This window comes from Opisthorchis viverrini, assembly GCF_000715545.1.
Source record: "Opisthorchis viverrini unplaced genomic scaffold opera_v5_17, whole genome shotgun sequence".
In the NCBI taxonomy this organism is placed as follows: Eukaryota; Metazoa; Platyhelminthes; class Trematoda; order Opisthorchiida; family Opisthorchiidae; genus Opisthorchis; species Opisthorchis viverrini.
This window is the reverse complement of record NW_008751673.1, coordinates 610,352-636,370: the sequence shown is the minus strand read 5'-3', so window position 1 is coordinate 636,370 and position 26,019 is coordinate 610,352. Positions and strand designations below refer to the sequence as shown.

At 43.8% G+C, this 26,019-nt stretch overlaps 1 protein-coding gene across 1 annotated transcript in view; it reads left to right on the top strand.

Moving 5' to 3' along the window:
* The window catches only part of T265_01555 (hypothetical protein), a gene marked incomplete at both ends in the record, with an annotated part of 38,702 nt that extends 13,397 nt beyond the window's left edge, over window positions 1–25,305 (top strand). The window contains 8 exons of the mRNA XM_009165614.1: window positions 431–614; window positions 1,541–1,871; window positions 8,737–8,830; window positions 14,101–14,142; window positions 14,413–14,526; window positions 16,782–16,911; window positions 22,668–23,342; window positions 23,467–25,305. Of these exons, the coding sequence (XP_009163878.1) occupies window positions 431–614; window positions 1,541–1,871; window positions 8,737–8,830; window positions 14,101–14,142; window positions 14,413–14,526; window positions 16,782–16,911; window positions 22,668–23,342; window positions 23,467–24,155 (2,259 nt within the window). The remainder of the gene's footprint in view (window positions 1–430; window positions 615–1,540; window positions 1,872–8,736; window positions 8,831–14,100; window positions 14,143–14,412; window positions 14,527–16,781; window positions 16,912–22,667; window positions 23,343–23,466) is intronic.
* Window positions 25,306–26,019: the final 714 nt, after the last annotated feature.

Below are 26,019 nucleotides of genomic sequence, written 5' to 3'. Positions count from 1 at the left end.
CCTCTTGTTCGGTCATGTTCTGACACCTTATCATCCTCCGTCAATGAGCTGAAACTTTTACTTTAATGGCTACACAGGTGAAGCACTGGTGTTGAACTCTTGGTGCGAACACTTCTTGTTTTGCGAGAAACAACCAGATATTATGATCTAAGAATTTATGTGCCTAGGATCTATGATCTAGGAATTTATATGGCCTAGGATCTTAGTTTGCTACGGTAAAATTTTCTCATTAGATATTATTGTCTTCATTTTAGAATCTGTTTTTTCTTGACTGTAGGAGAAACAGATGTAAAATCAGAGGTAGTTTGATAAGATGCAATTCTATAGTTCCGTAGGCGAGTAAAATAATCTCAACCTATTTATCACCGTGTTTTTTCATTAACAATCCACTCATTTTCACGGTAACACTTTCTATCCATCTGAAAAAAAGGTGAAGATATTGTATGTACGCAACCTGATGTTGTCCACCACAGAAGATGGTCTCCGGGAGCATTTCGTCTGTGCAGCTGGTGGTGACCCCAACTGTATTGAGAGGGTGAAGAAAATCAGCGACTACGCGTTCATTCATTTTAAAGAAAGAGAACAAGCCGCCAGGTGTCTGGAGGCTCTAAATGGTAAGATACTATTATGTGGTAATTATCGTAATGTACACAAAAATTTTCTATTTTCACATCACTAGCATATGGACAGTCATCCTGGTGTGCCCACAAGGAATGGGGTAAGCACTGGACTTGAGTTCCGCTCCCCATAGAGGTTATCAGCAGTGTATATCCTTGACCCTGCCAGGGTTTCGAGCTCCAGACATCTGACGAGCGCACGCTGGACCCATCTGAATTAGGTCTGAACGGGCGATTTCGTTCACGATTGAGTAATGTGATTGATAAGCCCGACACGCACCACACATATCAGATGTCCGGAGCTCAAACCCTGGGATGATCACGGATGTATACGGCTGATGAGCTATAATATGAGTGAAAATAAAGTCTAGTGCTCTCTGTTTGTCGTGGATTTAGCATAACAACTACTCCAGGACAGGAGAACGACCGCTAATACGAGGGTGATGCAAACGTGAATTACACAAACCCCGCAACCAACGAAAACGTTTTTGTCAGCCCCGCTTAAGTAAACAGAATCACTTGCCATGCAAAGCTTGTAGCATATCCTTATTCATGTCAACGCTCGAGTAAGTACAGACTGACAATCATAGCGTACCCAAAACATCCGTTTTTACGTTCTGTCTACTACATACTACCTCGAGTATTTGTTCTTTTCCGGACAAAGTGTGGGTATTTTCGTTGGTTGTTATATTATATGAGGAAAGCAACATTTGACAGGTAGCGAGAACTTCTTGAGCATTATTGCTGTGCAGCTATACAACAGCCAAACAGGGTTCGGCCCAAGTTCATGACGGCAAACCATCAAAGAAGACACTAAAGGAAATGAATGTGTGGTGGTCATGATGGCCTTCACTGACCCCTTGTGGCAATAAACTTTTCCATTGAGCCTTAATAGAATGTGTCTGCTACAATTCACTTTTCAGACACTCTGATCGATGGCTCAAAAATTGAAGTAACTTGGGCCAAACCGGTAGACAAAACCGAAGCCAACGCTAGACAACAGTCGAACTCTGGTAAACTGTTGAACGATTTGGCTTTGGGCAAAGATATCCGTGCCAATAATCCGCTTCTTTTGGATCCACGAGCTAATGCGGCAACCCTGGCGGCTGTTGGTGGTTTCATGCCTCATTTGGATCCAGCAATCTCATTTTTATTACCTCCTGTTGGACAACAACCGGTTGCTTCTGATATCTTATCAATTAATCCGTCTGCATTGATTCCACCTGGAGCCGGCGTGAGTGTCGGAAGCCCTGGGTAAGTGTTTTGATTATTCCGTTTATTGTAAAATTTTATAGCTGGCCTTTCCAGCTACTGCCTTAAGACTCCAAATTCCTTCAGCTTTATGCCATTTAAGACGACGACTTGCTGTGGGGTTCCTTATTGATCTAAAGTCAACAGAGATAGCGTTAGCTACCCACCACTCGTTCTGGTAGGCCGGCAGTTTGTGCATTAAAGTTTTGCTCCACTTCACAATTACTATCCTCATGGTCCCCCAAACCAAATCGTCATGTGGTAGCTTACAAGACCTTGTTTCGGATTCACTTCACGAGCAATGGGAGAGGTTTCAGGTTAGCTAAGCAAACGTCAGCTGTAATGCAAAGAAGAGTGTTGGACGGCACAAAGCACATCTTGTTGACAGTCTTCAGAGATACCTCACCCTAACCATCATAATCATTCAGTTCTTAAGTTTAGCTGTCGTTTAACAGAACAAATAAAAATTTATCGGTAACAGTGACTGACATACCGAAACAATGGTATTCTGGGTAATTACCGAAACTCCGGATGCCGGCGGTGCTAGGGAGAATCTTACATTTAACCCCTAGTCATATCGGCGTGCAATAGTACGTTCTAGGCTTTGGCCAAGAGGTGTCCGCAGTTGTGCACAGTTTACAAAGTCGAGGCTGATTTCGATAGGCCTAATCCAAATAAGGTATTACTTCACCTGGAACGGACTAAACTTGGTCTCTCACTGGAAGCTCTTTACCCTAGAAAGGATGACCGTCTTCAGCAACGATATGGTGAACTGAAATTAGAGTCTAAAGTCATACTAAGGTAGTGTCACTAATATGAAATGATCGGCCGGCATCCGGTCAACAACTGGCTCTGAGCATTGCGAGTAAACCTCAGACAGTCTTTGCGGACTCGAATTTGGCGTCATATGTAAACTGCTCCTATTGCTAGAGACAGAAGAATCATAATCGACCAGAAAACACGCGTAGAAGCGTAAAAAAGCCAGCTGCACTGCGAAATTGATTAGCACGGGCTGTTTGTGGTTGCTCTAAGCGAAACCAAATAACCAAACGCAACGTTTAGCTTGGCCTTACAAGAATTCATCACACTAACCATTGTCCACCCTGAGGTTGTGAACCCAATGAAAGCCACTAAATAGCTAAGTGTTTGTTGGGCATTCATGTTAAGACCAAAGTCAGTTGAAGTGACCACTACCTGGAATTTCGCCTCCAAATTTGCAGCATACGGAGTTTCAAACCATGCAGCTCCTCTTTAACAAGGAGAGATTTCGAGTTGCAGAAATGATCAACTGGATAGTACTGATTAGGTAGGCTGTATTTTGGAATTTCTTTTATTAAGTTTTCATAAAGGAAAGTTCGAGCCAGAACGCAATTTTGTTTCTTGACTATGTCGATTCTAAACTCAGCACGCAAGTGCGTGCTCAGATCTTAGTGCTGAGCAGGGAGTTTGAGAATGCAAAGCGTTTTTTAGATAGCAGAACTTTTGGGTAAAAGTCTGCAATGCTTCTCTGTTCACTGAGTTGAAGCTTCATTTTACGAAAGTGAACTACGTAGCTTACTTAAATGCCCGGTATATTTCTTGCGTCCGAAGCTCTGGCAGTGAGGCTATCTTTGCTAAGACGTCCAGTTTGTACTTCTAGACTGTCGGAGTCCAAAAAACTGAACAGAACCAATTAGACAAGAGTGTCAGGGTTTTGTCTGTAACACGGAGAAGACCGATTTCTCGAAGGTTGTCCAGCTTCCGCTAGCTTCGCTTTTTTGAAGTGGCATGGCTGTGATGACTTCATACTCTTTTGGCGCATTTCCGGTGTCCTAGATTGTGTAAATAAAATGAATCACTTAGACTCCAAAAAATGGTTCACCCAAGTAATGCACTTTATCCAGTAGTCTTTGCTTTGTAGTGCACTCATTGGCGTTCGAATTCTAGGATTTGTAGACGAACTAGGGGATCCGTCTTGATGGAGTCAAAATAGCTCAAAAGTCGTGTTGAGTAGGGTTATAGGCAGCAGTAGAAAATGTACTTTCTAATCAGATGAAATGTCTTCAGGCCGGTTAGAGTAACCTGGTTACATTGGATGCATTTTCGGTTAACCGGTTACTCTTTGCACTCTGAAAAGATATCTATGAGGCCCTCGGTGTGTACGAAGTTCGAGTACCGTGCTCCTTCTAATCTATTATTTATTATTCACTCCTTAAGGCGCCATACGCCAACTCCCGCGGCCGTGTGAAGATCTGCGGGAAGCTCTTGCCTGATTTCACATCAGGTGGTGTCCGACAGAGGTATCCTCTTTCAACTTTCCTCTTCAACTTCGTCATTGATGCGGCCTTGGAAGACTCACTATCAGCCTCTAATGCCTGTGGAGTCGAAGTGCTCCCGGGGCCTCCGCTCAAAGATATCTAGTATACAGACGACCTATCTCTTCTGGGATCTGGCGCTGTAGTAATGTGAACAATATTAAATAATCTAGATAATTCGGCCTCACGTTTCGGCATGCGCTTCACACCTGCAAAGTGTAAAGTGCTACTGCTAGACTGGGTTGGCTCTAACCCTAGCCCCATGCTTGCGGATGAACCAATTGAGGTAGTAGACAAACTTGTCTACCTGAACAGCTGTATCAGTCCTGGTGGTCTCGCGAAAGATAATATTTTCATCCTGATTGGGAAGGCCAGAGCAGCTCTTATGAACCTGCGTCACTGTGGCGTAGGCGTGACATCAGCTTACCCGTCAAGGGTCGAGTTTACAATGCTGCGGTGTGGTCCATATCACCATACGGATCAGACACCTGGCCGCTGCCCACCAGGGACGTCAAAAGACTTTCAGTGTTTGACCATCGATGTCTTTGGAGCATTGCCCGAGTCTGATGGGAACACCGGATGAACACTGCTGAAGTTCGTCGAATGGTATTCGGGAGAAATATCTCACCCTCTATAGATGAACTGATCACAGTTTATAGGTCGCGCTGGCTTGGCCACGTGCTCTGTATGCCAGTCGACCGAGTTCCTCGAAGGGCTCTTTTCGCACAACCAGGTGAAGGGTGGAAACGAGCCGGAGGCGTTCAAACAATGACTTGGCAGCGAAGTATGAAAGCCATTACCAGCAAACCCAGCTTCACTAGACACTGCCGTCTTCCTGGATGGCGACCCCGAGACGGGCTACATCAATGGCTAGAGACATTGTCAGGCATGGCCCAGACACTCCCTCAATGGCACTCATGCATCCAAGCTATTGCCTTCAATGCATAGCTGCCTTCCCAATCCCTCCACTTAACAGTCCACCTACAGTGCTGTATTTACGCACTAATTTAGCAGCTCCCGCCTCCAATGCGCAGCTACCTACCCCACCTCCTCGAATCACCGGTGAACGAAACTGCGGCAGCTACAGCCACTGTACAAGTATGCGGTTATTACAGCTGACAATGACGATGGCGATGATGATGATAATGATGATGATGGTGATGATGAGAACAATGTTCAACAGTTTGAAAAGCTTGTTTCGAACTAACGTATTTAACAGATGCTGAAGTATCTCGATAATGAACAGTGTTTCCGTTGAGGAAAACGTGTGAGAATAACGTTTTCACTGAGCCAATCTTGACGTGTTTCCATTTCGGATCTGACGGCCTTATTCTCAGCCACTTTGATACGTATAACCCTGGATTCTAATTCACTGTCCTTCGAAAGTCTGTCGTGCTATAGTTATGGAAAACCCGTGAACGATAACCTCTCGAAGCGTGTGTAATACTGACTGATTGAGCACCTGTTTGATGTATGATGTGTTTGCTAACAACTTCGTACCATTACGGATAGGCTTCTCCGTGGCTAAATGAACATTAGATCGCACTAAAGCAGAATACGTGCTCATTTTTTACGAACATCCTAGAAACTTCTTTGTCAGAGAGTGGTGTAGACTAGCAGATACCCGTGTGAAATAGTTAGATGGGTCCGAGTCTCAACGGTTGCTGTCTCAGCATCGAACCATGATTTAGTGGTGGTATGTTTTGGAGGGAAGTCAAAATCCGAGGTCTGTGGATAAGTCTTCAACCTAGCTAAGTAAGTCGTCATTTGTTCTATCTATTCATAGGAAATATTTGTCTCTTAATTCAAATAAGTTTAGGACACCTTGAAACATCCTTTGTGGCAAGTCACTTGGAAGGCAGAACTGTGGCCTCCTAATAACAGACGTACTCGTTCTGAACCTTAAAACAGAGTGAGGTCTCATCAAGGACTTTCTTGTTGAGTATCTCTATCCGACCGCCCAAACCGTATATTATAAAACAGGCTAAACTATGGAACTAAGTAGAATCTAAAAACTGTATGTGCAAGCACCGCAAATAATCTGGTGAGGATCCGGTTTCCTGATCTACGTTTCGAAAGCTGCATAACCTTTTGTCCAACGAGAACACCTATGTAGTGTTGGGGGTGCAACCTTTCCTCGAAAACCTCCATCAAGGATCAAACCAGTTGGGAAGTCTTCAATCAAGAAGGAGTCCTTGACTGCTGGGCCGATCACACTAACAGCAGTTCTCCTGACCACCCGCTGCCACTCAGTTGCAACCTGGACTGCACTAGAACCCTGGACGGTGAACTTGGAACCTCACGTGGCCCCGGAGGTCCACGATTGTACTTCTGCCCTCAGCGGCCACCGAGCATCTGATCCAGATTGTCTCCCACCTGTGTTGTTTAACAATGGGATCAGCTGCCGCCATTTTGGAGAAGACAACTGAGGAGAACCGGTAATAATGCCCATTTCCAAAGAAGAGGCCCGTAGCGAATGCAGTTACCACAGAGGGATCAGCTTCACTCCATTTGTGACGAGACGCCTGGCGCTGGCCCATTGTCTCCATTCCCATTGAGTTACTTGACCAACGAGATGGTGAGACAGACGCCAGGTTTTCAAATTACCTTGTCAGTCTAAAATATGCAGACGATATCGTTCGCGTTTTCAAAGAGACAAAGAACGCACAGGTGTTTTTGGATGAAATAACCAAACCCGTCTGGTGCTTTGTCGTGAGTTTTGAATCCACACAATGTAAGGTTATGATTCTGGGTTTGTAGTTACAATGGTAGGTAAGGTCCTCGAGATTGTAGTGCATCCTGCATATAAGCGTCGACTGCAGTGTGAGAAGTGAGACCAAGGCACGATTCTTTAAGATTCTGGTCTTGTTTGCTACCTCGACGCACATGGCGGCGCAGTGGCATCTCCCTGAACCTCAAGACACATGTGTATCAGGATACAAAACGGGCTGTTTTGTTGTATGGATGTGATATTTAGCCCCTTCCAGGGGCGGAACTGAGACTTCTTCAGGCCTTCGACAACCGATGTCCCAGAACCATAGTTCATATATGGGTTGGAGTCGGAGAATCCGTAACGAGGCAAGTAGAAAGCGAGTGTTCGGTTGTGCAACGGTAAATTCCATTAAAGAATGTGTTCAGCACCAGAAGCGGCGTTGGTTAGGCCATGTATTCAGCATGCCAACTTGTCGTTTAACGTAGAAAACGCCATTTCCTTGCTCAAGTAAAGAAGTGGTCAACCGTTGACCAAACAGAGAGGTATGAAAGAGATTACGAAACTTTTGGGTGCCGTCGGTTCGTCTTATTTTCCGTGATGGGGTCCGCGTGATCTTCCCAATGTGCATAGCTGTAGACACTGTAAGTTATGGCTGCTAGTCGATGTCAATGGCGTTCTCGTTGCCATTTTCTATCCAGACTGTCTGAATGAGTGTTTGAAGTTGCAGGCTGTGCGAAAACAGCCGTGACATTGGAGACCAAGGTTACATAGCAGTAGCAACCATATCATGTGAGGTGGGTCGAGGTCGCTTTATCTTTGTACTTTTCTGTGGCGTTTAAAGTTCGTGCCTGTTAGTAGCAGAATAGTGACAACAGCGTGGGACGTCGAACTCTTCAAACTTCAACCAGTCGTTCGCTGGACTGTAGCCACATAGGCAGTGAGATAGCTCGTGATTTGGAGTAGTAAGACAGAAAATACCTCCACGTATGTAGTAGGGATAAAACCTAATGACAACTTCAAAAAGAATATATCCATATGCGGATGGGTCAGCAGAAGTTTTCGGGCAAAAAAACGATTATTGGGAGTGATAAGGTACTGTCTATAATCACACAGAAAGATTTCGAATAGTTCTACACAATGTGCTTTAACACTGGACTTTGATACGAGCGTTGTGAAGCACAAGAAAAATCCACTGAGTATTTGAACAATGGCTAATCATTACAGGGCTGTACGAAACCGTCAAATCGAAAAGTAAAAACGGGAACTTCGGTTTATTCTCTTCGACCTTCGAAAAGTTTCGTCTTCATTGATTTTCATTGAACACCAATCTACCTGGTGTTCACAATACTCATATTTTGCCCTATAAATACGAAGTGAATACTGAGTTCAGTAGACTACACAGCTACGGATTTCAGCCTTGGTTATCCTCTTGGTTGATCTACTTGTGATCTAATCAATCTACTTGTGTTGACTTTTTTGAAGAATAACTTCCAAGAGCCATAACCGTGACCCTCATGATGACCAAACTTAGTACCAAAAACAAAATCTATGGACACACACCAATACAAACCCTCACTGGACCACACTTTGATCATTACTTCGTAACATCTATGAGCTCTTTTGATCAACTTTCGTGAAGCCAAACGTTATCATTCGATGTATGATGGTGTCTTTGTTTATTTTACTGACCTACTGTCCTATAATCGAGCGTTTGGCACTTCACGTACACACACACACACACGTACACATTGGCCTTGGTAGCCCCACTTTCGGTCGATTCGAGCACTGAGTTTTGCCTTGATGTAAACAAATACCTCGAAAGCTTGTCCTTGCTAATGTGATTTTTTAATCTGTCCAAAAGCGGACCAAGGCTGAATGGCACACGAATGGGTCGACGAAATGCTGCAGGCAGTCGTAGCGCTGGCATTCAACGAGATCGGAAACATCCGGTGGAGGTGAGCGAATATGAACGACACTCTGTTTACCTATCACACACTGCGCTTATCTCTAGTTGAAACCGTCCAGTAACTTGACCTTGACAGTATAGTTAGTTAAGACGTTTTCTGGTACAAAACGATTATCAGGATTGCATTGAATACTTTCGGTCTTGAAGGTTATGGAAGGGTCAGAATGCATGGTGTGCAAGAGAGAATCTTCACGCCATGTCGAACTCTGCGCCCATTCACCACATGCTATGAATTTTTCACGACGACGGGCGTCGAAGAGAATAACATCAAACCGCATGATGAGTGGGCATAAACTTGAAGTGCCCTTTAGGAGCTTGCACGGTTCAATTTCACACTGTATTATCTTTGGGCTGTCGGCGATTCAAAAGTTGACCACGTACTTGACTGCAAACGTCCAAACCCATAGACGCTGTAGTGGTGTGTACTGGATTTTGCCGATTACGAAAACAGCCAATGGCTTATTTAGTCTGCACGTATTTCGTCTGTACTTAAGACCATTGAGCTCTCGAAAAAAAAACAGGCAAATGGGGTTATTTTTCACACATTTTTTCCAGGTCCCACTCCGTATTCGCGGAGTTAGCCGTCAAATTTTAAGGTCCGAAGTGTTTGCGGCCATGACATGCACTACTCATGAGGTTGCTGAAAATTCGTCGACAAACCATGACCGGTTTCGCCCTTCTTGAGGCTCATCAGGTAGGCGCAGTCCCCGAGATTTCGTCAACCTTATGTTCTACTTGAAACCTAATTGCACGAAACTAGCGAATATACACTCATTTGCAAACTAATTTGGTTTCTTCGAAAGGTTCACCTGAAACCCAGATTAATCTCTCGTTTGTGATGTTTTGCTCAACCAGGTCGTTCACCTATGATGGATTTCGTCTCGGTGGTCTACATCACGAACAGAATGACAATAAAAAGGGGTTTCGCTCAGACACGGACACTAAATAAATAATACGATTATGGCTGTCATGGTTTCATCGGATCGCGCCAGTCCGATACCAATCCAAAGTAAGCTTCTCTCATAACCGAGGTAACAGGGATGGATAAACAGGGTAGAATCATGCTGACCTTTGATTTCACGTCACTCTTAGGCCATTCACGACCGAAGGAATCCGAAAACTTAATACACTACTCGTAAGGTTGCTGAAATTTTTTCGGCAGCCCACGACCAGTTTGTCCCTTGTAAGTAGAGCTCAACAGATAGGCGCATTCCCAAAGTTTCCGACAATCTTTTGTTCTACTTGAACCCAAATTGCACGAAATTAGTGAAATACACTCATTGCAAACAATTTTTTTCCGAAAGACTTCTCTGGAACTCAGCTGAATCCCTCGTTTATGATGTTTTCAAGCTGGGTTCCAGGTGAGTCTCACAAAAACCAAATTTGTTTGCAAATGAGTGCATTTTGCCAAACCGAAAACATATTCTGCTATCAAACACAGACATATTTTCAGCAACATGGGCTCCATGTGGTGATAATAACGGGATAGAAATATCTGACGTATACTTTTGTACAAAGAGATAAGTTCACCTTGAATACGAGGGCTGTGTCTGAAAAAATCGTCAGTAAGAACTAGCTGGACTGATGCAAAGCCAGTGTTCGTATGCATTTCCACGAATCGGGTTTGTGTAAAATTGTCAAAGCACATTTGACTGAAATCATAAACGATGGAGTAATCAATAAAGAAACCCCGGATACACATCGTTTCAGAAAACCTTCTCATTCTTTCAGTTTACTTAGAGCAAGCAGATTTGTTTCTACATATGAAAAAATATCGATTTTGTATTCTAAAGCTTGGGAGCAATCCGAGTCGACAGGTATATTCTGCACTGTTTGGCAGCGATGGCTCACACAAGCTTTCTGTCCCTGCTTTTGGCTTGGTATGAGCAAACCGACTGTTTGTCCGAATTTCCCAGTCCACCCTTCTTGCTGTTCTGAGTGTTGGTCGGCAACTTACGGAACTCAGGAAGCCTGTGTGTAGGCATTGAGCAGATGGAAGTCTTGGAAACTTTGCTCGTAGGTTTTTGTTTACTAAACCTTAGAATCTGGACGCACGTATAACATAACCGTCAAGACAACACTACCAGGTTTCGTCAGCTGGATTTTGTTGAAATGTTCCCTCAGATGACATGGTGATGAACCTTTCAAGGCAATGTACTGTGGTCCCTGGATCATCTTCTAGACCAAGTTATAGCAAACAAACTGATTTCCCCGTGAACCATCAGTAAGTTGTTAGCCCGGTTTTCGGTGAGAGAATTGTGACGTACTTGAAAAAACACAAGTATAAAACTGGGACCATACTTAGTGGAACAGAGAAGTGCATCCAACCGAACTTTTCCGGTGTATCTCTTCGGACCGGATTGAATTAGACAAGAATCATGTGCACGTGTCAATTTTATGTTTCCAAAGAGATGACAACTGAATGTACAGACGAATTAGGGCTTTATGATGTGAACATTGTAAAATCAAAAACTTCCAGGAGCGAGGGAACTGAAACTAGCTTTTTCATAATTTATTTGCATGTTGACACTTTACAGAGAGCTGGTAGTCCAAGCCAAACCACCGGCACTGAATGGTCACAGTCAAACGTATTCCGTTGAGGTTTTCTGTCATTCGAATGGTAATTAGGGAATGTAATTAAAGAAGGCGTTTTTGGCTGTGAAGCCATCCAGTAGCATCAACAATCATGCGCTACGCATGCCTACTTAAATGAATCTTGTTCCTATGTCTCCTTTAGCGTGGCACACGCTGCTAGTCAGTTGGCAGAAGACTTTGCAAACCGGTGCGAAACAGAGTCCGGAGTAGACGGTTTTTGTATACCAAGTTCGTGTTTAGCTTGTCTGATTTATGGTTGGCGATGTAAGTAAGCTAATAATGAACCTTTATTATTGCTCATCAAGACTGTGTTCAGTCAAACAGAGGGGTGACGGCGTTCAAGAATGTTGCTGTTGGTAGTGGTGGAGAAGGTGGTGGTTACTTGAAGCATCTCTTCCCTCTTCTTGGAGAGAGCTGACCCTCGAATGTAATCACTTGAGAGTACTTCTTCCTTAAAAGAAGCCTCCGTCTGAGAGACACGTCAAAGAATGAAAGGAGTTTCCTGCCGAATTTCCTCCTCAGGAGGAGCATCCACTTAGGAGGGGCTTTAGAGACAAAAGGAATCAGTTTCCCGCAATATGAATTTTGCATGCCAGATAGAAACGCGTGAACTCCACAAACCAACAAGCAAGTAGAGACTAAGAGTAAATTAACAAGTAAATTGGAGTTTCGTATGCGAATGTGGTCTCATTGGCGTTTACTTTAGAGTAATTTATAAGTAGAGTTTTCGTGGTTTTATTTCATTGTCGCCCTTTCAGGCTTTGTCATTACCAAACCACCGCATATCTGAGTAGAAAAACATGAGTTGTCTTTTGTGGTATTTCCAAAAAAAGAAGGCCACTCTAGTACCTTGTTTTGCAGTCGTCCATATGATATCTGAAGCGAACCTTATAGTTCTCACTACATGTCTTCCCTAGCTGTTTTATCCCAGGCGGTAGCAAGTTTACAAAATTGCATCCGGAGATGAAATGCTGGTCATTGTCGCACCAAACAGATTCATCTAAGCTGCTACCTTATTTTTCGGAAGAAGTTAAAGTTGTTGATCAGGAGTTCGTAGTGCAGGTGAAATTAACCTAATCTGAAAAGCTGAGAAGCTCCAGAGTATCTAACTAGAAGTTTTTCGGATGGGATTTTGAAAATGAACAGTCTGCGATGAGGGTGACCTACGATCGAACAAGACCCAGCTGCAGTCCTCCAGAAGCCTGATGTTGACTGGCTGCTCAGGTTTCAGATCCTCATGTGAATTGTAGGTTTCTTCCTTCTGGACAGATTGATTGATTCCTGTAGATAGTAGAAGCTTAGGTGGTCCTTTTAAGATTATTGATTATTATAGTGAGAAGAAATCCTTTATGCCGACTACTAATGATGGGTATTTTGGAATGCCTGTATAGGCCTATACAGAATGCGCTCCCATAATTCTGCAAGCAACAACTAGGGGAGAGTCGTTCTCTATCTGAATCAGATATTGAGCATAAGTTTTACCAAATCTAACTGACGAAAATTGTAACCGTTTCTAACATTCTCTAAGACGACCATTTACAGTCGCTCTGCAGGAGGGTCATACTATATGTAGGTTTGTGTGTATAAATTACTAATCAATTTTTACGGTCCGAAGAAAGCTGTAAGAACGAGTTGTGCATGTCATTTTGTTAGAGCCAAATAACTTTTACCTACGACAAAAGTGATGCAGTAACCTGAGCGAAAACGAAAAGAACTGGGGACTCCATAAGTTCAGTGGTGTTGAGACCAGTTGTAAAGGATCACTTTAAAGAGGTGGACGCGATATAGCTCATAGTAATCCGAAGCTGGACCCTGAATAAAAAAGCTCGGCAGTGTAATTAATACTGTTGCAGAGGGGGGAAACTTACGATATCACCATGAAGCTACCATTCGTACAAATTCTGATAGAAACACGGTACCGATACTAAATTGATATCAAGCGTATCTCAGACCGCCCAGAGTTCGCTATAGAGGACTTCTCACCCTTTAGGGGTAAACTCGAAGGGTTTTACTGTAGTAGCCTATTTCTACCCTTTTCTAGTTCCTGCGTTCACTAATTTGGTACAATGTCTTAAAGTTGTTCATTTGTTTACAATTTTGTTTGTACCTTGTGGACAAGTCGAGGCAGAGCTAAGCAAAACTGCGCACTAGAGCTTTGCTGGACTGTGAGTTTTCCTATTGTGCCCTTCCATGTAACAATCCATCAGTAAAACCAGGGTGTCATCCCACATAAATGCCTATCGATTTCTTTCTTGTTCCCAGTTGATTGTTGTGAATCTAATTCTGTCACTCTGCACCAATTTTTGTTGGACTGGAGATTGCTTAGCACCTACGGATATTATGTGAATCACTCTGGTTGTTCTCCACCCATGGTTGTCGACAAGGCAACATGAACAGGCCGATTCCTAAGGTCAAAGTGGAAGAAATATGATGCTTACATTAGCTACTGTGATACTGATTTGGGGCGATGGTTTTCTAATTCCTTCTACAGTAGCCTCACGATACTTATTTCGGATTTACTGCTATTTTAATTAATCAGCTATGATCTTGCTATCTATCGATTCCTTGACGCACCTATTGAAATAAGCCCTAACGGATAGCATATTGATAGGATGTGCGAATCAAAACTTTCATAATTTGTCGATTCCTCTCACTTTTGTTTAGAAACTACAGCAACGGCAGCTGAATCCATTCAGTTATTTCGAGGTTTGTTTCAAGTAATGGTGCATAAATCATGTCGGTGTGCCTCATTTTTTGTGTGATTCTTCTCTGTTTTTTTTTGAGAAAAGATCAGCTTCTAAGCATGCGTCTTATCATCTTGCACCAGTACACTCTTATAACATCCTAACAGCACTGGGTCTGTAGTTTCCACTTGTCGTGCGCATCTCCTTTTTCGCTGGCTCATGTATGTCGCTTGCCTCGAACACATGTAATGCATAATGGTGGCTGATCACGTTTACCAATACTCCATGTTAGATATTGGAAGAACAAAGTCGACTTGCTGGATGGGGACCACCGAACTTTTCAGTTTTGCCGGTCGAGCTGGTTGACGGTGCGTCTGGCAATAAATTGCAGCTGTACATTGGACAGGTGCGTTTCATGTATTATTGATCTTACTTTGTGTTTAGTCCACCATCACTGTCGGCCAGCTACATAGGTAGCAGGACAAAAGAGCACCCAATATTCCCTGTGATACCTGAACGATTTCAGCATACACCGAACTTTTCAGTTTTGCCGGTCGAGCTGGTTGACGGTGCGTCTGGCAATAAATTGCAGCTGTACATTGGACAGGTGCGTTTCATGTATTATTGATCTTACTTTGTGTTTAGTCCACCATCACTGTCGGCCAGCTACATAGGTAGCAGGACAAAAGAGCACCCAATATTCCCTGTGACACCTGAACGATTTCAGCATATCGTTCTTACCAAATAGGGGAGAGGGAACGATATTTAAAAGTTGTTGCCATTCTGACTAGCGTTTAGGGACCCTAATAGCTGATAGTTTGGTGGATGCATGACTTCTTTGTAAGGTTATCATTGTCGATCACTTTTGTGGCTCGCCGGCATTCGGTCGTGTTCAGTCGCATTCGGCTTATCTGGTTGGGATATCTGTATGCAGGTAGCGTTTGATCCGGTCTCAGCTACCTCCCTCCTAGCAGTACAAAGTTGGCAGTCAAGTTTTGACGGAATATGATTCAGGATTGACAAACCAACCAGCTGACTAGACTTTACTCATGCTGACAATTTGTTTCAATGTGAAAATTGATATATATATATATATATATATATCAGTCCTACCTCACGATAACCGAAACGCGTTTAGACACTTCTGATCACGAATCTCTTTAGACGCAGATTAGTAGCTTCCGACAATTACCGTCTCCTCTGGGCATTTCTGGTCTAAATCTGATCGATCCAGAGTCTATCCTGTATGTATTTCACACATCACTGAGATTTAGTGCTCGGTGGAACAAATATTTTTATATTGCTGTTACTGTTATACACCAACACAGCCTGCAAACTAAGTGTTCTAGGTACGCGACGATCCATGTTTCTTCGGATTATCTGCCTACTCACTCGGGCTTACCATATGATCAAGTGCAGCTCCATTGATTTACATGCACCGTTTATTAGCTATTCGGTTTCGATGTTTAGTACAAATTCGGCTGACACATATGAAGCAAAGCTGTTCGATGGAACTGGACTTTGGTCCGACCAATCGAACAGACTCTTGAAACAGTTCTGACGATGTATAATGGTAAGCCAACCTTTGCGAATCAATGCTTGTGAACCGAACCAGATGACTACCGAATTTACCAGCGCTCCGACCATTCGTTCACAGACAACAGGCTACAAAATCGATGGTTGAGCGGTATTAGTGATGGGACCGTATGATGTAATCGTCACGATCCTTCCTAATGGTGTCCGAAAGTCACTTTGTCATTATCGCTGTCGGTGTGATGTCAGACAATACAGTTGACAACAAGAGCGACAACGAACGAAAACATTATTATTAGATTTATCAACACACACGCAGGTAACCTGTAATCAAACCGAGTTTTGTAGGCCGAACAGATGGCTAGGTGTGAGTAAGAGTGTTCGTGCTGATTGCTGCGAGTATGCACATGTGCACGCGAAACCTAGCTTTCCGTTTATGTTGGCTGTACTGACGCGTGCAAATGTGAGAACAACACCGTAGTTGTTGTGCTGTGGTAGATATCACAGTCACGTAATTAGCATAGCGTGGCGAGGTTACATACATCGTGTCGACTTTGAGTCAGTCCGGTTGTCCGGATGCTTGATCGTACACGCTTGGCACCGGTTAGTAACAGACGTGACTAGCTGCGATTTTCCGGTATCTTATTTGGCAGGTCCAATCTATATGCTGTAAACACGGTTATCCGGATGCTTGATCGTACACGCTTGGCACCGGTTAGTAACAGACGTGACTAGCTGCGATTTTCCGGTATCTTATTTGACAGGACAATCTACATGCTGTAAACGTCGCTGACTGGATTAAGAGCATACATTGGGTAAATTAGTTCCTCCGTTTGTCAAGGGACAGTGTGCCTCCCACTAACATGTGTCCATGGACGTATGACCTGCTGAGGAGCTCCACCTGGTGAAGGTGAACAGTATCAATAGTGGGCTGTCTTCGGTAAACCGTAGTCTATATCCGTGTAGATTCGGGATCTGTGTGATGAACCGCGATACGGTAACAAAAGTCCGCCATAACTCTTTGAACCCTGTAATGATTTGCCACATCATCTGCTGACCTTAAATTCCTTAAATTGTTTGAGGCCCAACTCATTAATTTCATTATTCTTTTGTCTCCTGTCATTCAAGGTTGCTTTACCGAACTTGGGAATGCAGTGCCAGACTAACCGTTGCTATGCTACACCAGAAGAAGCGAAACACGGTGCATGCGAGGTGGCCTTGTCCTGCCTTCAGTTTAGTCAGCTGATGTCTCTAGATGGTAAGAGAACTCTAACATATTAGGATATTCACGTCTTTCAATTATGTTGCGATCGCGATTAATGCTGACGCTTCATTAATGTTATGAACCCTATCGTATACGCCAAATTTTGTACGCGAAAGGCGCAGTCACACCCCCGATTTGGGCGCTGAGTGCTGCGCGGTCCTAACGATTTCGACACAACAGATAGGCAATAAACACTAAATTTTCAAACCTCTGGGGAAGTGAAGCAACCGTAGACCAGGTAACCTGGGGTCCATTGGCCACACAGTGCTCTTACAAAACCTTTGCGAGTGGAATGGAACTTTTTGCGCCAAAATATTGCATTTTGTTGCGTATGTGCTCACACCAAAAATCATCCTATTCTACGTTCATATTTTCGCAGCCACCAAATCTCATTGTCCACTGAAGCAATCATACCTCTGCGGAAAAAGTCTGGTGGAATACTTTCCTAGCATCGCTGAGACCCCGAGATGCTTAGATTGGGATCAAAAGTTTGAATTCGCACTCTGAAATCAATTGTCTGTCTCTTTTTTCCGTCAGGGACACGTCATAGCTTTCGAAAATCTAATTCCCTTGTGCGAATACTGTGCTCCAAGTAACCACGTTCGCGGGACGGAACAAAGGAAAGCTGGCAAATGTTCCATTGGGGTCGATGTGGTTGGAGGTCACCTCCAAAAAGGGGTTAGTCACTAAGGTCAACACAGGATAGGTTAAAGAGTAAGGACACTGTCGCGCTGCCAGGCTGAATAACGGGTGTGATGAGGATAGAGACCAACGGAGGGAGGGGGTTGCAGAGGCTCTAGCGGTTACGGATAGACAAACCTGATTGTGTGGTAGATGTTGCGCCAACGGTACGTGAATGGTCGCTGGCACACCTGTTGCGACTAGCTATTGAAGGGTAGACGAATCAGCTGAGGTGAGTTACCCAAGCATTCAACACACGCATGAGTCGACGGCGTTGCGCATTAGTTTGTTGGGTGGACTCACTAGGAATACATTTCCACGGCATTCGGGATGCAACCAAAGTTGGAAATGACAATTCATCGAGAATTTTACTGCTGTCGCATTGTTGCGGCAGCCGCTACCCAGGTGTCTTCTGCCTTGATTCGTAAGCGGCCAGGGACAATACAAGTAATCTGTGCACTATGCAGTATGCCGTGACGGTATCTCAGTTTGCTACATCTGTCTGAAGAATAAACTAAGGTATGCATGCGTTCCTGTCAGTGGGTTTTTTTTTCGTCAGCACTTGACACTTGATACATGAACATCAAGAATGATATTCTCTGAAAATTACTTTCTTGGTAGGAACACTGCTTCTATATCTAAGGAAACAACTAAAAGTGCTTTGAATAGTGCACCCTGAAGTCCTGGAAAAGCGAAATTTTTGAAGCACCACTACTCAGTAAATGTCCCAAGGGGTTGGAATATAGTAGCGTGCTTGAATACTGGTAGGCACCAATATATACTCTAAATTACGCAGTGCGAGTTCCAGTGAGCTTTCCAGCTCTTTCTGGATGCGACTTTTTCGTTCAAGAGAAATCGTGCTGGAACAACCACTCCCTCAAAAAGCTCACCTCTGGTTATTTTTAGACCAACCTTTGAAGAGGCTACCTTCGTCTGGCCTCTTCATGTTTTTTTCAAGGGGAAGACATCCTTAGCTGTATGTCCTACAAATAAATAAAATAAAATAAATAACAACCCCAAGACCAACTTTGGCTGTTACGCAATCAACAAAGTTGGAAAATCCAGTCCACACGTTTTCATTTTCATTTCATTGCTTTCTGTAAGATAAACTACTACTCGGGGGCACGTGAGACGGATCTTTCTTGGAGTTCTGGGGCGACCTCTTGGGAAATATAACTTCAAAACCAAGTCTCACGTGATGCAATCAAAGTTGTGGTCCTTGAAAGAAGTGTACTCAGATGGTCTAGTGTATATTCGTTACTTAGTGTTCCTTGAGAGAGTCTGGATAGAAACTATGGAAAGACCGGTGAAACAACGTCCAGTAGGTAAGGCGAAATTTAATAAGTATTATCGAAGTAGCCAACAGGTACAATGTACTTCTTTAGGGAATTGTGTGTAGCGAACGTGAAATCAACCGTTTGATCAGACTGTGCAACAAGTCAATAACGTCACCCACTAACAAACGATCGGTGAGAATTTTCGGTACCATTTGTGAGGCATGGTATCTCCTGATTGCTTGCAACGGGCTATCTAAGATGAGGTGTAGTGACATGCTAGCGACAATTGGACGCCATTAATAAATTGTCCAAAACTTATCCAGATTATTTAATCACGTTGCTTTGATAACCACTCTAACACATTTGATATGTTCATAGTAATCTCTTCGGAAGATGGTACTATCTTTACTGAAAGTGACCTTCGGACTGCTACGAATCTATCCCACTGACAAGGTGGTCTGTGACCGAACCGACTCACTTCAATCCTTCACTCACTGAATTTCATAGAGTGCGACGGAACCCTAATGATTCAAAACAGCTGCTCCAAGTGCAGTCGATAGCTCACCATTTCTAAGAATACTGTTGAATTTTCATCAGGGAAACTACTCAAAAGGTTGTTAAAAACACTTCGACATCTCAAGAGTGGTTTCGCCCTTCTTGGAGATCATCAGACGGTCGCAGTCCCCGAGTTTCCGTCAACCTTTTGTTCTACATGAACCCATATCGCAACACAATGTATCGCTGACCTCATCACGGAAGGCAATACGAACCAGCAGTGCCCGGAGTGTTCGTAATCTCTTTCATAACCCTCTGCTAGGTCAAAGTTTGACTACCTTTCTACTTGCGCCACGCTGAATTCTGCAGGGAAAACATTTTCTTCGGTAAACGATGAGTGGACATTCTCAACACATGGCAGCTTCTGGTAATGGACCCATTCTTCGCTTGAAGTCCCTCTGCACAACCGAACACTCACTTTCTACTCGTCTTATCGCGAATTCCTCGGCATTAACCTACACGAGTTATGGTTCTGAGATAGTAGGTATCGAAACCTGAAATGTGGTCTTTCAGTGTTTAATTCAGATGTCTCTGAGCTTGTAACAACTAATCTAATGAGAACAGTGTCATTCATATGACACACTAGAAATTACCACTGGTAATAAGAGAGAATACAGTTATTTATATGAACTGATTGGATCAAACCAACAAGAAATCAGTAGGACTAAATCCGGGAGGCTATGTATGCACTATGAACAGTGTGTGTGTTACGTAACGCCAACATACTAAGCAGTACCACATGCCGAAGCCGCCCTAGTTATGGTGTGTTCGAATAAAAAGAGGACAACCATGCGTGTGATCAGCTTTTTTCTACCTCCAACCTAACAACTTTGTACAGCGGCTGAACACATGGAGTTGAGATTCAAATGAACCTGTGAACGCGACAAGACGGCGTTTTCTCGGCGCACACACAAAGTAACTTCACTGATTTCATTATGATCTTTTCAAATAAGATCTGAACTATAAGATAAAGCCCGTAGTATTTGGGAGATTGGCTGTAGCAAGCAGAATGTTATTGGAGTCGTCTCTAGCAACTTACGCTTAATTAATTTTGGGATTGAGAATCTGAAATTAATTTATTCGAGTATAAATAGCCAATGAATACACATGGACTTAGATTGAACGTAAGAATATCATATATGGTCCTATTCGACTCTGAACCGTTACTAAATTGAGAAAAACCAAGGTCGGTTCTTATGTAGAATGGTCTCCTGAGGATGAGGTAGGAGGACGGATTTGCTCTTGACAATTTTCGGGGTTATTGTCTCAACTGAACATCGTTCTCGTCAGTGAGGCGTTTTGAGGATCAACCGATCAGCGACTTACTTGAATAAGTTCACAATTAACGGATCTTGAACAAGAAAACATGTTCACAATAAGGATATGGGACTGAGTGGCAGACCGGCTTGTGACCACAACGAACAGATCGAAATCTCTCTGGATACTGCGAAAGCAAAGAGCAGCGAGATTTCTGAGGTGTACCACGTAAATTCGGATAACAGGTAGTTCAAAGCTGAGAAACTTTCTAACCGTCAGTATTGTCCCAAGACAATTTATTCAAAGTAGTCGGGGTCTTTGAAATACTCCAAGATGAGAAGTTTCCATTTTTAAATGCACTCCGAATGCAGACAAAACTAAGGTAAATAGAGAAATGCACCGAGTGAAAAAACAAATCGTGGAAAAGAATGGGAGGAATTTACTCCAAAGATTCGAGTTGTTCAACCTATTAACAGTATGAATTCTGGAAGGGATAAAGCATCTTCAATAGTCGGATTCAATGGGACGTGTCTCGATGGTTTTGGGTACCGATTTCCGTAAGGGATTAAGCCTTACAGCGACATTAGATGAAAAGGGGACCTAACGACAATATATAATGACTGGTAATAGTCAGATCAATCGTACGTTACACGGCACAATATTCTGGTTAGTATATCACAGCAATAATTTGAAGGAATGACTGAAGACGTGGTGGACGTCTGAAAATTCACGGAGGTGTACGTGGAGGTGATTGTATATTTCGTGTGATCAAGTCAATACTGCACTTTTCTTGTTTCGGCAACCCAAAAACACTTTTTATGATGCTTAAAAGGACTTCTCCGATTAACCTCACTGTGGACGTGACTTCTACAAATCCCAATTCCCAATACCTAACTGGGAAATCCTGGCCGACACAACCAGTACAGCTTATGGGTCGTCGTTCTGGTCATGCAAATCAGTCACATCGTTCAAGCATGAACAGAATCACCTATTTAGATACGATAATTTGGGTACTTTCAGGGTGTGCAGGTGGGGTAGTGGCAACACGCTCGCCTCGCCTGTCAGATGTCCGCAGTTCAAACCCCTGAAAGGCCTTGATATACCCTGCTGATGATCTGATAACAGCGAAACTCGGGTCCAGTTCTTCTCCCATTTGGTGTGAATTCGCCAGAATGATTATGCCAGCACAGGAGGGCGACTGTTCAGACGAGATTGATGTGGGTGTGAATGTTATCTCGAAAAGTCACAGTTGCTCAGGAAGGACGTGCACTTGAATAGACCTGGTTAGGTATAGTCCTAATCTGTGAAGGACTGATTTCATAAAAGTGATGACTGAGCTTAATGACGTTGGGTGCGCTACAATCCTAGTTTGTTTGCCTCCATTCAATATTTCACCTGTCTATTTTAGCAATGTCCTACATTAGGTATTCATCATCAATACAAATGCCACTAAACAGTCTTCACTAGAATCCCACTATTATCACTGTTTCTCCTGAGCCAAACACTGACTACTGTTGATAGGTGGGAGTAGTACGGACACGTTTTCCATAAAATAAATAAATTCGTTCAACTGTAACACCCTTCCGGTGCCTAGCTGCCATGCCCTCCGAAGAAATCACGAGGGCTGAGATACTTCCAAGTTGCCCAACCCCATACAAGAACAGTCAAGATAACTAGGTAGGGTTCGAACCACGTATCATCCGGTCTGTACGGTCAGTAAGTTCGCCCCTCAAGCATTGAATTATCTCGATTTCCAAGTTTCCATCGGTACGTGGAAGTAATGGTGGCGCTCTTCAATTCTGAAATTTGACTTCCATTCGTTTCTGACTAGGTGACGGCTTACCCTAAATCATCTAAGGTTTAAATAAGTACATATGAGTACATTTAGTGCAATAATTCCAAGTGTAGAAATGAACGGGAACTTTCCGCGTTCAAGTTGAGCTTCACTTCCTGTGTTATATCCCTTTGTTTTCAAAACAGACACAATTTACACCCCAGTACGAGAGTCTACGTTTGCTTCTTGTGAGGGTTTACTGAGTGCATCATCACTAGTGCCCGCAACGACCCAAGCACTACAGGTACAGATTCCTGTCGGTTCAGTCCCTACTTTGGCTGTTCCAGGGTCCCAATTCATGTTTAGTTCGGGCACCTACCCAAATGTCCACACAACAGCAATTACCACGCCAATGACATCTTCACCAAGTAACTTGAACACTGCCTCCGGTCAAGAGAGTGTTGATACTTCAGGTCGGAGCGAAACCCAAGTAACTCCAACAAGTGTCGGGTCTACTGTGTTATGTCCGTTTGGCACCACCAATTCAGCAACCCAATCCACCGGTCAATTGGAAACAGTCAATACACCCGGGCAGGACTTACCTTCTACGTCGGCAGCTTGCCGGAATGTGGTCAGATCACGTGGATTGATTTGCACCCAACCCACCACCTTGGTTGCTATCCCCGGACTGACACCTAGCCCGGTGATGTATCCACCCTCATCTGCTCATGGTTTGGGAGCCTGTGCCGGGTTGTCTATGTCACAAAAACTGAACAACCCAACACAGCAGCAAATAGCATGCGCCCATTTGCATACGGTGAAATCAATGCAAACTCCTCAACTAGCCACAATACAGCCCATCAACATGCCTCAGTTACCAGGTAGATTCCGTGCCCATGACATAGACTTTCCTGTTTGATTTGGGTTTACAGTTTTTGTGTTACGTTTGATCCCCTGAATCGGATTCAGTGCTTACAGTGGTTCTGTTGTTTCTGTTCTTTTCAGCCTTGGCAGCAAATTATGCCCTGACTCTTGGTTCGAATATGATGCAGTCAGGGACAACACTGTTGCCGATCCAGAACGGGAATAACGCACTGGGCCTTTTACAACCACAGACAAGCAATCTGTCCCTGACGAATGTTCCGGGGCAAACTATCGGTCAGCAGGCTGTTGGTTTGCGCTCACCACCGGAGTGCGCGTCAGCACTGGCACTGAACGGATTCGACTATCCGTCAACTTTTATCCCCGGATCCATTGCGGCTGCTGGACTAATTGCTCCATTCACTAATTCACCAACCTACCTTTTGGATCCTAACGGAATATCCGCTGGGCCCGCTCCAGCGATGATGGTCGGTACAGGGGGTAATATGCCCGGGCTTCAGTCGATCGTAAGCTTGCCGCAGGCCCCTGTTAGTTGCTCCACGGAACTAGCACAAAACTCTTGCACCATTTCCACAAGCCACTTGCAGCACACTGGGTTGTACAACCTTGGTCTACACACTCAAACCATATTGTCAAATCCATCGCAACCGAACGCAGCGACCCTCTCAAACAATGCGAACTCCCTGCTTGGGCTACTTGGACAAACACAACCCTCTGTTACAATTCCAAACGCAAACGTAACGCTTTCTAATCAGCAGCCCATGGCTAACCACTCTCTGCAAACTGGTCTTTCAGTTTCCACATCTGTCTAGTCATGTAACCCAACATTTTAAGATGGTCGGAGTGCATGGATATTGGATTTGTCCATTGCCATTTGTTTTAATGTTAGTCCACTTCCAATACACTGATCGAAAGATAGTCCGCCTGGCTATTAGACTGTAAACCGGCCTTATAAACCTATCCACAGCCTCCTTGAAAGTTTTCACCTCATAGTTTCTCTCTTTATGTTCGGTTTGACCAAGCAAAATTCTTTTTACTCCTTTTTATTTGCTCGTAACAACTCAAACACAAGTAGTCACATTTTCATCTGAAAATTCAAGGGTCCGAAATGAGCCAACTGGTGTTCGCCTCCCCAGCCCCGCTTCAAAGCGTTATCTGTGACGTGGTTAAACGTTTATCTCAGAGCGCCAAAAACTATCTTATAGCCAGGAAGAAGAAAACCTACCATTTCTCTGACCAGCGCTCTTTCTTCCTTCACTGACTTCGATACTACGACTCCCACTGTAAACCGTCCATCTTCCTGATCCGTTGTTTTATTTCTTACTTGTGTGCCAACTTGCCATAATCTTGTCATCACACTAACTCATAAGGGACCTTGTTCCAGCAGACTACTCTAGTGGAAACGAGTTGTTTTACAGTGTATTACCCGAAACGAAAAGTGTTCACCGAGTAATCATTGTGACCATATTTTTGCCATTTTTTCTTGTGATGAGCTTAACCACTGGCTTGCCACTCATTTTTCTCCATCAAACACACGAAGGCACTTTTATCCCGGTATGCAATTGTGGACACATGCCATCATCCTCGTTTCAATAACGATAACCCTGTACAGTATCTTATGAGTAGTAGGGGCGAGAAACTATTTCACCGGTGGATTACTTGCAAACGACATATTTTTCCATTTGGTCCCACATGTTTTTCACGGAACGAGTGACAAACTGATGACTAACTGATTTTTCTCTCCAATCATTCTGTATTATTTGTGATTTGTCAATGGAGGGAATGATGCGACTGGTGTCGTTCACAAATGAATATTGGGTGACGGCAACAACAGCAGCAGTAGCTGCTGCACTTGGAAGCTACTGTTGACGTGCACCTCTGTTTCCGTCTGCAATGTGTCAATTAAAATCAGACCCTCCACTGAAGTCTAGTGCTCATTAAATTGCTCGTTATGTACTTATATTGTTCTCTTCTAATCCCGTTTCTTGTTTGGGGTTATCATCATCATCATCGTCATCATCATCGTCATCATCATCATCGTCATCATCATCATCATCATCATCATCATCATCGACAGCATGACATCGGTGTTCAACACCGATGCTTCACTGCCGTACAACCATGATTTATTTGAAAGCCTTATTCTAAAGAAAATATTAAAGGTGGACGGAGAAGGGACTTAGTGCTAGCTTAACACAATCATTCCGAGGTGCCTACACCTCCAGACATTCACTCAGGCAATCTGGATAGAAACTGAAAACAAGAACGTCACTGACATCGGTTGGCAACCATATCTTGCAGCGTCTCCAAGCAGGTGCAATGGGGATCACGTGGGTCCCATCCTGGAAGGCGAGTAGCACCGACAGCGCTCAAACGTGTCGTGGTCTCTTACCCCTCTGCCAGGTCAAGGGTTAGCCAACTCTCTACTTCTGCCACTCCGAATTAGGCATGGAAAACAGCACTCTCTTCGGCAAACGATGGTTCGGTATACGCAACATATGTCCCAACCAACGCAGCTTCTGGTGCACGAGACGGACATAACACGACAGTTAAGCAACGGTATTAATACACCGATGCTCCTACTGTTGTGGTGGAAACGTTGCCGCGAACTAACAGGCTTTCGGTCGTTGCTTTGTTCGATGAATAGGGTAATTCGATTGCACAAATCTCATCACC